The 15140-nt window shown below is 37.2% G+C and overlaps 4 protein-coding genes across 4 annotated transcripts; 2 read left to right on the top strand and 2 right to left on the bottom strand.

Moving 5' to 3' along the window:
* Nucleotides 1–310: 310 nt before the first annotated feature.
* Nucleotides 311–2908, top strand: LOC134653548 (CWF19-like protein 2). The gene is made up of 5 exons (XM_063508928.1): nucleotides 311–441; nucleotides 552–1607; nucleotides 1830–2213; nucleotides 2294–2632; nucleotides 2758–2908. The coding sequence occupies exons 1-5, from the start codon at nucleotides 376–378 to the stop codon at nucleotides 2899–2901; spliced, it is 1989 nt and encodes a 662-aa protein (XP_063364998.1). The 5' UTR covers nucleotides 311–375; the 3' UTR covers nucleotides 2902–2908.
* A 166-nt stretch (nucleotides 2909–3074) lies between these two features.
* LOC134653581 (dnaJ homolog subfamily C member 17) lies at nucleotides 3075–4398 on the bottom strand. The gene is made up of 3 exons (XM_063508978.1): nucleotides 4290–4398; nucleotides 3573–4182; nucleotides 3075–3284 (listed from the first exon to the last, which is right to left on the bottom strand). The coding sequence occupies exons 1-3, from the start codon at nucleotides 4362–4364 to the stop codon at nucleotides 3100–3102; spliced, it is 870 nt and encodes a 289-aa protein (XP_063365048.1). The 5' UTR covers nucleotides 4365–4398; the 3' UTR covers nucleotides 3075–3099.
* Nucleotides 4399–4864: 466 nt separating this feature from the next.
* LOC134653584 (small ribosomal subunit protein uS2m) lies at nucleotides 4865–5991 on the top strand. The gene is made up of 3 exons (XM_063508983.1): nucleotides 4865–4974; nucleotides 5066–5152; nucleotides 5279–5991. The coding sequence occupies exons 1-3, from the start codon at nucleotides 4956–4958 to the stop codon at nucleotides 5923–5925; spliced, it is 753 nt and encodes a 250-aa protein (XP_063365053.1). The 5' UTR covers nucleotides 4865–4955; the 3' UTR covers nucleotides 5926–5991.
* A 758-nt stretch (nucleotides 5992–6749) lies between these two features.
* Nucleotides 6750–14955, bottom strand: LOC134653576 (leucine-rich repeat-containing protein 58). Its single transcript, XM_063508968.1, has 4 exons — nucleotides 14339–14955; nucleotides 9818–10034; nucleotides 8014–8203; nucleotides 6750–6951 (listed from the first exon to the last, which is right to left on the bottom strand). The coding sequence occupies exons 1-4, from the start codon at nucleotides 14827–14829 to the stop codon at nucleotides 6776–6778; spliced, it is 1074 nt and encodes a 357-aa protein (XP_063365038.1). The 5' UTR covers nucleotides 14830–14955; the 3' UTR covers nucleotides 6750–6775.
* Nucleotides 14956–15140: the final 185 nt, after the last annotated feature.

The raw sequence follows: 15140 nt of genomic DNA, 5'->3' as shown, positions 1-15140 counted from the left end.
GGACGCAGCTATAAGTTAGAGCGAGAAAGAGATAGTTTGACCGCACCAAGATTGCAGTGTGGTGCGGTAATCGGTTATGGCTTTATGGATTCTTCAATGAATTCTTGAACACATTGTGGACACGATCGTAATAAGAACTCACCAGTCTGTGGAAAAGTCAAAGAATGTGTGACTGTTATGCTAAATTATGTCCTATTGCTCAATTTTTAGAGTGCTCTTTGGTTCAATGTTTTACATTTAAGATAGAATGACATGACATTGACAGTGAATGTGAGTTATGTGAGTGTATGAAGATATTCTAATAAAAAACGTATTTTAAAAATTGTATTTAAATTAAATATATTTAAAGTTGATTAGCAATTGTTGAGTTCGAAAATGAAAGAAAAACGGAAGAAAGAGAAGCACAGAAAGAAAAATAAACGTGAGCGAAAGCGTCATAGCGTAAGTAGTCCGACACAATTACAAATGTTATTATTCTTATTTTTAAATAATGAACTTACTAGATCAGAAGAATCGTTTTTTTATTCATTTAGCCTCTGATTTTATTACAGTCCACTAGTTCCAGCAGCTCTAGTGAGGATGAGTGGGTGGAAAAAGAGCCCGCACCTAAGCAAAATACTGCTGAACGAGAAGATTGGATGGCCATGACAGGCATGATGAAAACATACACTAAGGATGATATAAGGAAGCCAAAACAAGAAGAGAAAAAACACATTGATTCGTACAACCCAGCAACCAGCAGTAGAGAACTCAACCCCTACTGGAAAGATGGTGGCGGAGGCGTACCACAAACTCCTGAGAGTTTCCGGAAATCTAGACAATTTCTCAAACCTGAATCAACTGGAGATCTATATCGATCTTCTAGTTCAAAAGAATCCTACACAGATACAGATTACAAAAGAAAGAGTAACAGTTACAGTAGCTCTTACAGTCACAAATCTGGTGGTTGGAGGAAAGAATCCAAAAGATATGAACATAGGGAGTCAAAAGAGGAAAATAGGAGTAGCTCAAGAGAGGAAAGTAGAAGAGATTCTACAGATGACTACAGGAGGGACTCAAGAGATGACCACAGAAGGGACTCTAGAGATGACTACAGAAAAGAGTCAAGGGATGGCCATAGAAAGGATTCAATGGATAGAAGAGATGACAACAGGAGGGATGAAAGGGAGAACAAAAGAGATTTTAGATATCAATCCCCTGAAAACAGAGACATAGAATCAAAACCAAGCACAGCAATAAATGCTGTAGAATTAAAGCAGAATTCCAAAAAGGATGAGCTCTATTTAAGCGATGAAAAACTGAACAAATTAGCTGCAAAGATTGTAAAAGCAGAAATTATGGGAAACACAACTTTAGTTACTGAACTTAAAGCTAAACTTGAAGCATCAAGAGAATACAGAAAACAGAATCCTGATGCAGGCAAGGAGGAGGAGGATGATAGAGTAATGCTGATGTCTACTAATAGCATGGGTAATAGTAGACCTTTGACCAAAGGGTCGGGCGGGGACCCTAGGAGTAAAGGGGGGAAGAGAAAAGCTGAAACACATGCTTCTGGGGAAAGGACTAAGTACTTTGGCAATGATGACAAGTATAATCTTAAGCAAATGGTGAGTGTCTGCATGCATATTATCTTTGTACCTACATAGTCTGGCAAGTCTGCTATAACATATTTAGAATTCGATTTCACCAAAAATATAGCAATTATCAAGATATATTTGCTGAATACCATGGACTAACCTATATAGGTTAGTCCATGCTGAATACCAACTGTACCTAAAAGCCTATTTTTGTCACTACTATGGCATGCATGTTTTTATTTATTATTTCAGTTCCAAGAAGAGAAATATGGTGACAATTATAATGAAGATGCAGAGCTGGCTAAAATTGCGGCCAAACACAAAAATCCCAATGATGATCTGGAAGACATATTCACTGACGAGATATCCAAAAACAGGAGTGAAGCTAAGGATAGCGAGAGAGAGAAACAGAGAGCTATACAAGCGCATAGTAAGATGGAGAAATCTCTGGAAGGATGTGAATATTGTTTGGATTCTAAGAACATGTTGAAACATTTAATGGTTAGCTGCGGGAATAAGGTGTACTTGGCATTGCCTGCGAAGAAGTCACTGGTGAAAGGACAGTGCATTATCACTACAATACAGCATTCTACATGTGTAACTGCTGTTGATGAAGATGTTTGGGAGGAAATCATGGTAAGATTTAACTATAAAATACAGTTTAACCAACATATTTGTTGCCAGTTGACCCATATTCGTAACTTTTTTTTTTTCAGAATTACAGGCAAGCTCTCACAAAATTCTTCAACTCTCAGGACAAAGATGTTGTGTTTTTTGAAACAGCAACAAGGCTGCATAAATTCCCGCATTTGGTAATAAATTGCATACCATTGCCAAGAGACGTAGGAGACATGGCATCAATCTACTTCAAGAAAGCACTTCTGGAATGTGAGGCAGAATGGTCCGTCAATAAGAAAGTTGTTGAATTAAAAGGGAAAAATATAAGGAAAGGTGTTCCCAAAGGGCTACCATATTTTTGGGTTGATTTTGCCATGGATCCTGGCTTTGCCCATGTTATAGAAGATCAGCAACTGTTTCCTAAAAATTTTGCAGAGGTAATTTTATTTATTAGACTTCAAAGAAACACTATGTATACTTACATTGTTGAGTAATGTTGTGCAATATTGCGCAACTTATACAAAAATGCATAAATTTACTATAATACTTCTTTGTTTTGCAGGAAATAATTGGGGGTATTCTAGACCTGGACCACTACTTGTGGAAAAATCCTAAAAGGGAACCAAGTAATGAGCAAAGGCAAAAAGTGCTAGAATTCTCAAGAGAATGGAAACCATTTGATATACTTAGTAAGAATAAAGTGTGACAGAGTATTTGAATCATTTTATTTATGAATTTTGTCTATAGTCAGTCTATATTCCATAATATACACATATAAATCATACTCAAAGAAATATATAGCAGCAATGGCATGTAATTTCATTTGGTTCATTGATGTTTTACCCTACATCAAAACTTATACTTTGTGTTAAAAAAGTATTAAACAATTATTTGTTTAAGTTCGTCAAGACTCTTCTTTTTTCATTTCTTCTATGAGCCTCTGCCTCTCTGCTGCCTGCCTCATCTTCGTCATCACTAGTGACTCATAGTCCCTGTCTGAAACGAGTGAGGGCCCTGGAGCTTCCCGCTTTGTGGTTAGTACAGGTTTCTCATTCAGCCACTGCAATGTGAGAGGGTTTTCTGGTAAACCTGGAATTAAAAATAAAATATTAGTATAAACACTAACAGTTTTTTTTACTTTTAAGGACCTTTAAGTATACAGTTGGGTGTACTGCAGACATCATAATGCCTATGAGCATATTAAATAAATTCTCTTTCTAAAATTTATGAGACCATTAAGGCAATTTATGAATATACAAGTCATTTTAAATTTGATCTGAACATGACACCTTAAAACTTAGATAAGTAATTTGTTTATAATTACTTTTTGGGTTCCTTCTAATATTTCAGTTAAAGTAGTGAACATAAAAAAATTACCTTTTTCAAATTCAATGGCCATGTCTGAAGCCTCCTTATTAGCAAACTCTACTAAAGCACTCCCTTTCTTCTTAGGTGATACAATTAAAGCCACAATATCACCATACTTTTTCAAAAACTTTCTCAATATTGCCTCATCGTAACCACCATTGCTTTCGTCTGTTTTATCTGCTTTCCATTTAATCTTGATTCTGTTTAAACTAGAATCCCACACAGGCTCCGTAAGACGGCCAAGGCTTCTCTGTATTTCTTCTTTAACTCTCTTTTGTTCCTCCTGCAGAAGTTTACTACCCTCCCTCTGCAATCTTTGTATTTCAGCAGCCAGTTTTTGCTCATCTGTAAGATTATTCATTCCCGACCCAGACATAGCCTCCCTTTCTCTCCTTTCCAGGTCTTCTTTGAGCTTCTGCCTCTTACTGTCGAGTTCTTTATGCCTGAGTTTTGCAGCTTCTTTCGCGCGCAATACTTTGTCATAAGCGGACCGTGCGGCGGCATCGGTAAGGATCTCCAAAGCCCTTGAGAGCTCGTGAAATGCTTCTGCTGCTTTTGGGTCATCTGGATTTTTGTCTGGATGGCACTGTAGTGCTTTCTTGCGGTATGCTTTCTTGATCTGAAATTTGATATAGTGGTCAATATAAAGAACTCAATAGGGTAAAAACAATGATTTAACGTAAACCATAACACGAACGATCATCACATGATCACACGAATACTTACCTCGGATTCTGTGGCGCTGATAGTAAGATCAAGGATAGCATATAAATCGACATCCTCAATTTTAGTTTTTGCCATTTTAATATTTTTAATTTAATTAAAATAAATACACGCGGACCTAAAATCGTAAAATCTCCGGTTAGTAATTTGACTGACTGACAGTGACATTGACATTAGTTAGTAGTGATGTAGGTAGCTTTGAGGTAGCTACGAAATCGTAATACTGATCCAAATAGTTTCGTGAGGCTTTTTTCAGATTTGCTCTTATTTTCTATTAACCGTCTGAAAATTATGAATTTCCGTATAAAACTAAGCCTAACCTAACCTTGCTCTTATATTTTTATCACAAAAAATGGATTTATCAGCTTTCGTCAAGCAATTCTAATAGCACTAACACACTACCGCACTAAGGTCGCGGTGCGGTAGTGTGAGGAGACTATAGCCCCGTTATAAAAGCTATTTAAGACCATTTTAAAAATACCGTTTATTTCATCTTCTAAAGTTATTTAACACTGTCATTTGTGACATATGTTTCTAACCTAAATATTATTTTTGTGACTTAATACATAAGTGCTAAGATAAGTGCTTGTGGTATGTGAAATAGTTCCAAAGATACTTACTATTCATTGCAAATTCTTATTTGCCTTTCATCCTTAATAAAAATCCATAATGCTGCCACGCACTTTACGTAAGTACTATAAAAAAAGGATTTGTACAATTTGGTTGCTAGTATACTTCAATTCGTCAATACTGTAGTAAAATATTACTTTTATTCATAGGACATCCAGTAAAAATTGGATTTGCATCATTAAGAAACAGTTCAACAGCAACGCAGGCGGCTGCAGCTCCGCAAAATGTGTCAGAAGGTATGTAACATACACTGTTCTAAAAGTTGTATGAACTACTTCAGAATATTTCAATGTAATAAACTAATACTCTCTCACTACTGAAGCAATCCTAAATTAATTAGAATCCATTTATTTTTGTTGTAGAAGCTAGCACACAGAGAAAAAATCCTCTGGATAACCCTGACTACTTCCAAGTGCACAATTTATTCACTGTAAAGGATTTATTTGATGCCAGAGTGCACTATGGTCACAAGGAGGGCTCCCTCAATGATTACATGCGACCATACTTGTACGGTTCTAGACTTGGCCACTTGATATTTGACCTGGACGTTACTGCAGAACATCTCCATAAAGCTCTCAACTTCACAGCTCATGTGGCCTACAGAGGTGGTATAATCTGCTTCTTTAACAGAAATGCACTAAATGCACATCTTATTGAAAAAACTGCAAAAGAATGTGGGGAATATGCTCATACTAGATTTTGGCGTGGAGGTATCTTCACAAATGCTAACCACCAGTTTGGTGCCGTCACAAGATTGCCAGATCTCTGCATATTTTTTAACACACAGAATAACATTTTAAGCCAACACACAGCAGTAAGAGATAGTGCAAAGATGCTCATACCTACCATTGGCATTGTAGACACAAATTGCAATCCTAATCTAATCACTTACCCAGTACCGGGGAATGATGACACCCCAGCAGCCATTGAACTATATTGCAAACTATTCAAAGGTGCCATACAAAGAGGCAAGGAGGCGAGAATGAAATTCCTACAAGAAACTGAGTAAAAACAAACTTTCAATAACATTTATTTTATTATTTAGAGTAATAAGGAAATAAATGATATGTAGTTACTTAGTTAAAACAATTTGTTAAACAAAATATACAAAATAACATAACACAATATACCTAAACAAACTTGGATACAAAATAATGCAATAAAATTATAAAATAATAATCTTGAGTTTGCTTGAAGCTCATGAACCTGAACCAAACTGAACTCTTAATTTCGAAATCACAGACTTATGGAAGGCTAAGTTTTTTATATATGCTGCATTTTGTAGCTCTGAATTGATAAAGGAAGCAACATACTTCATCTAAAGATGATATCCAATTCATTCTCTAAGCTTATCTCTCTCTAAGGCTATAGATGTAAATTTTACTATCATTTTAAATTTACATAATCACATACATCAGGTTTTATAGAAAATATTACCTAAAGTTTATATTCTTAAAAGTCTGTACTTTTAAGATAAACACCTGCTTCTTCATATACTTCTCCTTAAACTATATAATTATTTTGATATGCTTTTTGTTATCTAATATGTATCACAAATAATTTCATTTGCAAGCCCTTCCATTCCGGCGCGCAGGATGCAGGCCAAAGATGGTAAATCTTGCAAAGTCCTCATGGCATCACATGGTCAAAAAGTTTGGAGACCCCTGGTCTATTCTGAAGCTTTTCGAACAGTACCTACTGCAGTAGTCATGAACACAAGTTGTTGCTTATATTATAAAATGAAATGATATTGCATTTAATATTATATATCTTTTACAGGTAAGATTTAAAATCGAATGGCATTTTTGTTTTGTGCAATTCATGATAAGCAACGAAGTATTTCGTGATGATTTTGAGCTTTATCCCAGGAGCACCTTCCGCATCATATGAGGATGGGGGTTGCTATCAGTCTCCCTGCTCTCCCAGCTGCCGGTGATGCACTTGGAGCTGCACAGGTACTGCAGCAGTGGGATCCGGTATTTGCCGCAGAAGTCGACAAATTTGATGTGCTCCACGCGGTTGTCGAAGAAGACGCCTGAAATAATATGCGAGATAAGGTAAGCATTTTTCCACACATTACTTATAGGTGATATAAGTATAAAAAACCGGCCAGGTGCGAGTCGGACTCGCCCACCGAGGGTTCCGTACAAATTGTAACTTTTTTTACAGTTTTCAGATTTTTCCCTGTATTTGTTGTGTAAGACGATATTACTTGCCAAATTTCATAGTTCTAGGTCAACGGGAAGTACCCTATCAATTTTGATTCCCTTGAGAGTGTCGAAATATACTACTTTTCCGCACTAGTGCGTAAAATAGCACTTTTCGTGCGTATGTCGAAACTATATGTATTGTAAAACGTTGTTCGATACACGTGCGAATAGGTAATTCGCAACTCGTGTCGATTTAAAACACTCCCTTCGGTCGTGTTTTAATTTATCGCCACTCGTTTCGAATTTCCTCTTTTTCGCACTTGTATCGATAAATACTATTTTTGCGGCATAAACGGCCGTATCTTTTTTTACGTTAACTTAGAATTTCATTTTTTCACAGCTTGAGGGATTATAGACCTGAGTATATGGTTTAAATTTTAACTCGATACCTCTACGCGTTCACGAGATGAAGGGTGGTGACAGACAGACGGACGGACGGACAACAAAGTGATCCTATAAGGGTTCCTTGAAAATTAAGAGAATTTTCAAAATAAATGAATCGTAACAGATATTCAGGATGCAAATTTGCTGGATAAAATCATTTAGGAAACTAGCATTGTACATTTTTACCTTTAAAATAAGTACCTTACCTTACCTTTAATATTTATTGACGAATTTCATTTATGGATACATGAGTACTTATTTTTATGGCCGGTTTTAATTTTAACCCTTCCACTGATAATGTTCAATGTAGATATGTATTTCATGGCAAAAAGGTAAAAGTTTAAATCTAACAATATACCTAATCTAAAGGCTCCGTCACACAGGCCACAGGCGCGTTTTGCAGGCGGCGCGTGAGCGGGGCGTGAGCGTTTTATATGTAAAAGCGGCGCGCCCCGCCCGGAAAACGCGCATGTGTGACGAAGCCTTAACGTTTAAATGCTCACCTTTGCACTTTGGATTAACGCAGCACTGCGCTGCGCCTAAATAATTAATCAGGTCCCTCGGCACCTCCCCCGGCAAAGTTGGGATCTCATGTAGTTTGATGGTCCGGCCAGCGAGTTCTAGTAGCGAGGGGGGCTGCAATGTCATGTCCCGAACGAACCTCACCACTAGAGGGTTGTCTCGGAGACTTAGCTATAAGTATCAAAAATAATTCGTGGTATGGTAATAGCTTAGGTATAGGTAATAACCTAATGGCCTCTACAAACGTCACCAATAATTGCAATGCGATTTGCAATGCATTGCGACATTTGATTCATTGATTAAATTCGTTGCTCCTACTTAACCAGCAATTATCTAAAATCGCATACAATTTTTGCAACGTCTGTAGAAGCCCTAAGGACACACAATAAAATCAACACGTGTTATAAATACCTAGTTATAATAATGAAAATGCTAATTGTAAATAAATAGCTTATTGTCTTTGTCAAATAATAAAAACAATCATGAATAGAATTGCAGTAAGGTGATTACTTAACGTGAACTCTTGTGGACCGTTTTAAATGTTTAGATAGATTACCTAAGAGACATTCTATAACTTAATCAATGTATATCTCACAAACCAAATATCTAAATCTGTATTTACAAGTGTCTCTTATATGGATTAAAGGCTTATTTAAAGATTACAAAAACAAGACCGAAGTGATCCCATAAGTGTTCCGTGAACAAAGTTTTGTACGGAACACTAAAAATACTAATTTAGAAATTTGAATGTTTTAGCTTTTACGATAAATCATAGAGAAATATAGTAAGACAAGAGTGCTCACTCCATACATCAGTTCAGACTATCTACATCTAGCATCGAGTAGCGGAACTATCAGTACTGCTACTTGACAATAGATGTAGCACCGACCGGAAAGTCTTATCTCAACAGCATAAGACTTTCCGGTCGGTGCTACATCTATTGTCAAGTAGCAGTACTGATAGTTCCGCTACTCGATGCTAGATGCTAATAGTCTCTTTTTGGTACTAAAACTGATGTATGGAGTGAGCACTCTATGTATTTTTTTCCTTATGGATAAATGTAGAAACATTCGTGTCCAGCCAGTGGCATCGCACGATTCGCACGTGCACGATAACGGGAGCAATATAACGCGCAATTTATTGTGTTGCAGATAGTAAAGTATTTACTAAGAAGTTAATACAATTTCTTTACTAGTTTTTCCTTAAAATATTTCATATGACGCAGCTGCAGTCTGCGATTAATAAAGTGTCAACTGGAACTTCGCGTTAGTCTAGTCTATAGGTATTATCTTTTGACAATAACAATTATGCGTCTGTATAAAATATTATCAGAATGGAATAAAAACCAATAGGTAATAATACTAATAATTTAGTGATGGCAGCATGGGGTACTAGCTAGCTACACCATTGTGTCATAGCCGGTAGACCGGACCACTGGTGATTCCTGAGAGCACTTCAAGTGGTCGGCGAATTTATAAACAGAAAAACCTTTGTTGACTTCATTCGACATAGCATAAACCAGGGGCTCATTTCTCAAAAGCTTGTAACTTGTAATACATAGTTGTAATACAAGCGGCGGATGTCACTTTTTGACAGCTTTTGTTAGAAAAGGACTTCCACTTGTATTACAAGTTACAAGCTTTTGAGAAACGGACCCCAGTGGTCTCTGGCATTAAATATTTTTTTCGAGTAATGTGATTATTCCTGATTACTGAAACGTCTTTCAGCGATGTTAGTCTTAATCAAAGAATTGGTATCTGAAATAGAAATATCGTTCTTATTTACCTCTGTTAAGCATTTTAACTTGATGATTTGAGTAGGCAGTGTCTTAAGTTTGTTTCTGTGGATGAGCAGCGACCGGAGCTGGTTCAGGTTTGCTATGCTATTCGGGAGCTGTTCTATATGGTTGTCACTCAACACCAGCGCCTGCAGACCCGTCAGTCTTCCCACTGCATCGGGGACTTCGATGATCTGGTTTCCTCCTAGTGAGAGAATCTGTAAACTGCAAAAACATTGTCCATAAGATAGTGCTTATTACAGCTTAGAATAAATTTAAAAGTGGAAAAAATTACTGTCTTGGTTGAGACTTGAACTCACCCAAGACAAGACAGTAATTCCAGAGGCCGTGAGTTCAAGTCTCAACCAAGACAGTAATTTTTCCACTTTTAAATTTTATCTAAGCTTAATAGCATCGTTCGAAGACGTTTCTAGCTGCTTATTAAAAATATAGATTTGCTTATTTATTACAGTTGATATTGCCAGTGAAAAAATTAGAGCTAATATGACCATGTATTATGGCAGATTATCCAAGCTGAGGGCAGATGTACCTACATAGATAGGTAATAACAGTATTCTCTCAAAGCAGTAATGTAGTGCAGAAACTAAGTTTTTGCATGAAATTGCTACTAATATTGAGTTACCTAGCTATTAATACCTATATCCAAGTGGCAAAATTATTTTCTCGTCACCGACTTACTTAAACATGACAGTTTCCACGTCTACAAATAACAGCGTTTTGTTATAAACTTATGAATACCATTATATCCTTTGCGTCTGTCCCCGATAACGTAATATCCTTAGGTGCTATCATCGTGTGACAATGTGACATACATGACTGCGTCTGGCGAGATAAGAATAAGAACCCGCCAATAATTTTATAGTCCGATCCAGTTTCGCAAGTCATTATGTTATGTTAACAGTTGTTTACAATACTGGTCTTTGGATCTGGTGTTTACGTAGGAACTAAAGTTTAAGAACTGGGATAAATCGATTAATGCTATCAGGTAGTAGTAGCTAGTAGGTATTAATACGTGTAGGTACGTTACTACGTACCTAATAAACGCCTAGACCTAGTATGTAGATAGATATTATGTTGTTGAAGTATTGAGAGTAGGTAACTTATATATTGTGTTTTAGAATTTTCTTAGAATTGACAGAATCCACAAACAAACCAAACATGAGTGTACCTATTAGGAATTTTATTGGAAAAGATAATTGTGCATTGTTTTATCTTTCACGCTTTTGATACATGTTTCTTTTATGATAGGTAAGTATTATCTATCTATCAATACTTTCCACCAGACTATCTGGGGACGGTTAGCAGATATAGTATAGGTATTAGATAACGGTTTGTTTAATTCATTGTTATACCTAAGCAGGTGAATTCACCAGCTCAGATATTTTATAAAATTAACGCCGCTTATGAATCACCATAAAATTGCACCTGCGATTGACTGCTCGAAATAATCGCGTTTTAGCTATGAGATTTTAACTTTTTAAGGCCGCTTGTTTGTCTAACTTTAACTTTAGTCGTATCTTCTCTGTGAGTCGGGTAGAGTTTTATTTTAGTACCTAGGTAATAGATTTATGCAACAAATGTTGCATGGCATCAAACTTATGAACAGGTAAGTTGAAGCACACAGATATATCTTGCTTTTTCGTCACGCCAGGCGTGTCTCACTCCGCGATTTCGTCGCTTTGCTACAGGTAGCGAAAAGTACATCCGTTCCGGCCCCAATTTTGGGGAAAGCCATAAGCCGCGCGTGGCGCTGTCGCCACCTAGCGGCCATATCTGTGCTGATCGTAACAGACGCGTTTTGTTAGAGTGAGTCTTCTGTACTTAGTACTATTATTTATTCTGTGGTCACGCACGACGCTTCTGGGGGGCCTACCGCGAAAACCTAAATTCGCAAATTGCGGGGATCTTTCTCTTTTAGTCTCATTAAGACGTAATTAGAGTGACAGAGAAAAAGGCCCGCAATTGACGAACTTCGATTCTCGCGGTTATAGCCCTGGTTCTAAATTAGATTAAAATCAAGCCGGCGGGAATCGAGTTCCATTAACACCCCGCATAGCATAGGTACCTAGTCTATGTGAAAGCCGTAGCGTCGGTTCTCATCATAGTATGACGTAAGAAGTTAATACAGTATGTAAAGTATAAACATTATTGTTTAAATTAACATGTCCAACCGCTGTACCAGTCACGTATGGTTTTGTGAACCCAACTCTTGGGTACGTTTTAGAATAACATTCGCTGTAACAAAGAGCTTCAGTCCTCGAGTATGTAAACATTGTCGTAGACTAGACTGTGAAGGTAAGTACATATCTATTATCTATCTATTATGGTACCTAGTTATAGTAGGTACTTATAGGTACTATTTATTTTTCTCGCTTATACGAATTAGAAATGTTTTCTATATAAATGCGTGAATTGTGGTTACTTTACTCTTAATTTGGGAATGTTTTTTAAGTATCTAAGTAGGTAGGTACACTAGGTACCAATTTGATTCCTATGCCACTATAGAACCATGTCATATAGAACCAATTTGATTGTCTTCTACGACAGACTTGAGTGATGACCGATGATGTGATGTGTTGTGTGTCATGTCATTTACAGTAAGTATCCTAGTAGTTACAGTAACAAGGTTCTATAGTTGCCTAAGAAATCTAAGGAAATTGGTTTCTTACTGCTGTACTTTAAAAAAGATCGAAATAACCTACCTAAACACAACTTCCTTACCTACTTCACTACATAGTACATAGTATAAAACAAAGTCACTTCCCACTGTCTGTATGCTTAGATCTTTAAAACTACGCAACGGATTTTGATGCGGGATTTTTTAATAGATAGAGTGATTCAAGAGGAACGTTTATGTATAATTTGTTAACCCGTGAGAAGCCGGGGCGGGTCGCTAGTATATTATAAATGTGAAAGTCTCTGTATGTAACCTCTTTACGTAAACCGATTTAGATGAAATTTTGTATGAAGATAATAATAGTTAAAAACCCGGAGAAGGACATTGATAGTTTTTTCACGGAATTCCTTATTATGCAGACAAAGTCGCGGGCAGAAGTTATTACTTAGGTACCTTATATACCTACTTATCACAACATTTAATGAACAATAATAATTATGTTCAATGTGATGAACACTAGGTACCATCTGAAGAGTTCAATTAGACCTAACATTTCAGTTATCTATGTCGGGATGATGTGGGTGACACCCCTGACCTATGACAGTTACTGTAATTTCGCATGCCTTTCAAATTTGCGATAGCGTCATTAGATAATTGTAAACATCTAGTCTTAATATCGCTAGAAATGGCTTTACAATCGCATACGATTTGCAATACATTGCGGCATTTGTTCGATTGATTGAATTCATTGCTGCTACTTAGCCAGCAATTGCCTATCTATAAAATCGCATGCCATCAGTCGCAACGTCTGTAGAAGCCTTAATAAAATTAATTATTATTTAACTACGCAGCGCGCAGCCTTCCACGAGTATTTACTTACAATGTAAACCGATACGATACAATGCACAATGTCTCAATAAAACTTGTCGTACTCGTATTGCGATGACTAAACTAACCGCAAACCTCGTTGCGAAAACTCTTCTGCTGACCCGTTTTAACCTTTTTAACCCTTTGTTTGGCCAGCTGTAGCAATATATTTTTTTAACAAAATGGTCACCCGTCAGGTGTACTGAAACGCCCAACTTATCAGTAGAAAAACGCAGGAATTTTTTTTTTTCTATGGAAAGTAAACTCTTCGGCCAAGCACGCACCACGATTTTTTGTCGTGCGATTATTTTGTCGCAGAAATGCAACGTATGTGTTTATATGTCGGTGCGCGCACATGCGACAAGAAAATATGTATTACAGCGCGATTTTAAAATCGTGTCGCAAAAATTAAAATCGTGGTGCGCGCTTGGCCTTCGCGCCTACATTTTGCCGCCTTTTTCAAGACAAGGGGCCCATTTCTCGAACGATATTAGACTAATAGTCCACGAACTGTCAAATCGTATGGATTGTCATGACAACACTAATAATATTAGACTAATATAAAGTCTATTTTTTTATTCGGTAGACTAAAATGACATTTCATAGTATGAAATGACATTTTATGTTCATACTATGAACTGTCATTTCAGTCTACCGAATAAAAAAATAGACTTTAGTTCGAGAAATGGGCCCAAGGTCGCTGTGCCAGAGTATTAATTTATAATTATCAAGAGACCTAAATTATTGTCTTAATCGATTAATTGTTAGGTACCTACTTCGATTTACACCTATTTAAATGCCATACAATCTTAATTGCTTGTATGTGGGGGTGCTAAAATAGATCCCTATTTGACATAAGTACAAACACAGGCCCCTTATCAGTGTAATGATAAGAGCTCAGCATATAGTATAGTATTTAGTATTGAATTTGGGAACAGTACTTACTGCAAATGCTGCAGTAAAATTGGTTCTATTAGTTGGTAAGTCTTTGATTTTTACTTTTTACCAATGAAATAAGACCTACCTGTTTAGTTTCCATATATCCTTTGGTATATTGACTATATTGTTTCCGCCCATATAGAGATAACGCAGTGATGTTAACTCCATTACTTGTTCTGGGAAAGAACTGAGCTGGTTCCCACTAAGATTGAATTCCTTTAAAGTGTTTTTCGCGGAAAAGAAGCATTTTGGCAGCGATTCGTTGGTGAGCAAGTTATGTTTGGCTATGAGGGATGTCAGCGGGCAGTATTTCAGCAGGTCAGGGAGAGTCTTGAGCCTGTTGTGGCTGACGTCCAATATCTTCAAGTTGCAAAACCTGTTTATAGTGTCGGGCAATGCACTTATTCTGTTGCTGTATAAGAGAACGATCTCGTAATTTTCCGCGCAGTCCTTTTCATCGACGATCCCTTTTAGTTCCAGCGCCAGACCGTTCGTGTCTAGCAACTGGTTGGACAGGTCCAGAGTCTTTTGTTCCCTACTGTCGCTGTCACAGCTGTCGGATGTGTAGCACTCCATTTTGTTCGATGTTTACAATAAATCCTCTACGTTGTGCACTGAATTATTAAATCACATTATAGTTACGAGCTACGGGTGTATCCGCGCACCTTAGATCGAGGCGCGCGCGCAACTGCCTGTGCCTCCGCGTCGCCTCGCGGCCCCGCGTTGCGCGCAGTGAGTGATCAAGCGATCAAGCCGACTTGCTTTGATTACCTAATTGAAGTTTGTTGGTTGGTGGCCCTCTAGACGTGTAACCATGCGAAGAGCTAGATTACATTGTATCTTGAAGGTCATGTGCATCGCTATTCGTATGGGTATGTCATTTTTTT

The sequence above is a fragment of the Cydia amplana genome, chromosome 13, assembly GCF_948474715.1.
Source record: "Cydia amplana chromosome 13, ilCydAmpl1.1, whole genome shotgun sequence".
Taxonomy (NCBI): Eukaryota; Metazoa; Arthropoda; class Insecta; order Lepidoptera; family Tortricidae; genus Cydia; species Cydia amplana.
Note: the sequence above shows the minus strand (reverse complement) of the source record. Positions and strands in the feature narration are given on the sequence as shown.

Excerpts from the sequence above, each read along its gene's own strand:
- LOC134653548 (XM_063508928.1), top strand. The coding sequence starts at position 376 with ATGAAAGAAAAACGGAAGAAAGAGAAGCACAGAAAGAAAAATAAACGT. Across the intron at positions 442-551 it reads GTGAGCGAAAGCGTCATAGC|TCCACTAGTTCCAGCAGCTC; the intron begins GTAAGTAGTCCG and ends ATTTTATTACAG. Across the intron at positions 2,214-2,293 it reads ATGTTTGGGAGGAAATCATG|AATTACAGGCAAGCTCTCAC; the intron begins GTAAGATTTAAC and ends TTTTTTTTTCAG.
- LOC134653581 (XM_063508978.1), bottom strand. The coding sequence starts at position 4,364 with ATGGCAAAAACTAAAATTGAGGATGTCGATTTATATGCTATCCTTGAT. Across the intron at positions 4,183-4,289 it reads TCAGCGCCACAGAATCCGAG|ATCAAGAAAGCATACCGCAA; the intron begins GTAAGTATTCGT and ends ATCAAATTTCAG. Across the intron at positions 3,285-3,572 it reads GGCCATTGAATTTGAAAAAG|GTTTACCAGAAAACCCTCTC; the intron begins GTAATTTTTTTA and ends TTTTAATTCCAG.
- LOC134653584 (XM_063508983.1), top strand. Across the intron at positions 5,153-5,278 it reads TCCGCAAAATGTGTCAGAAG|AAGCTAGCACACAGAGAAAA; the intron begins GTATGTAACATA and ends TTTTTGTTGTAG.
- LOC134653576 (XM_063508968.1), bottom strand. The coding sequence starts at position 14,829 with ATGGAGTGCTACACATCCGACAGCTGTGACAGCGACAGTAGGGAACAA. Across the intron at positions 10,035-14,338 it reads GATATATGGAAACTAAACAG|TTTACAGATTCTCTCACTAG; the intron begins GTAGGTCTTATT and ends ATGTTTTTGCAG. Across the intron at positions 8,204-9,817 it reads AGTTAAAATGCTTAACAGAG|CTAAGTCTCCGAGACAACCC; the intron begins GTAAATAAGAAC and ends TGATACTTATAG.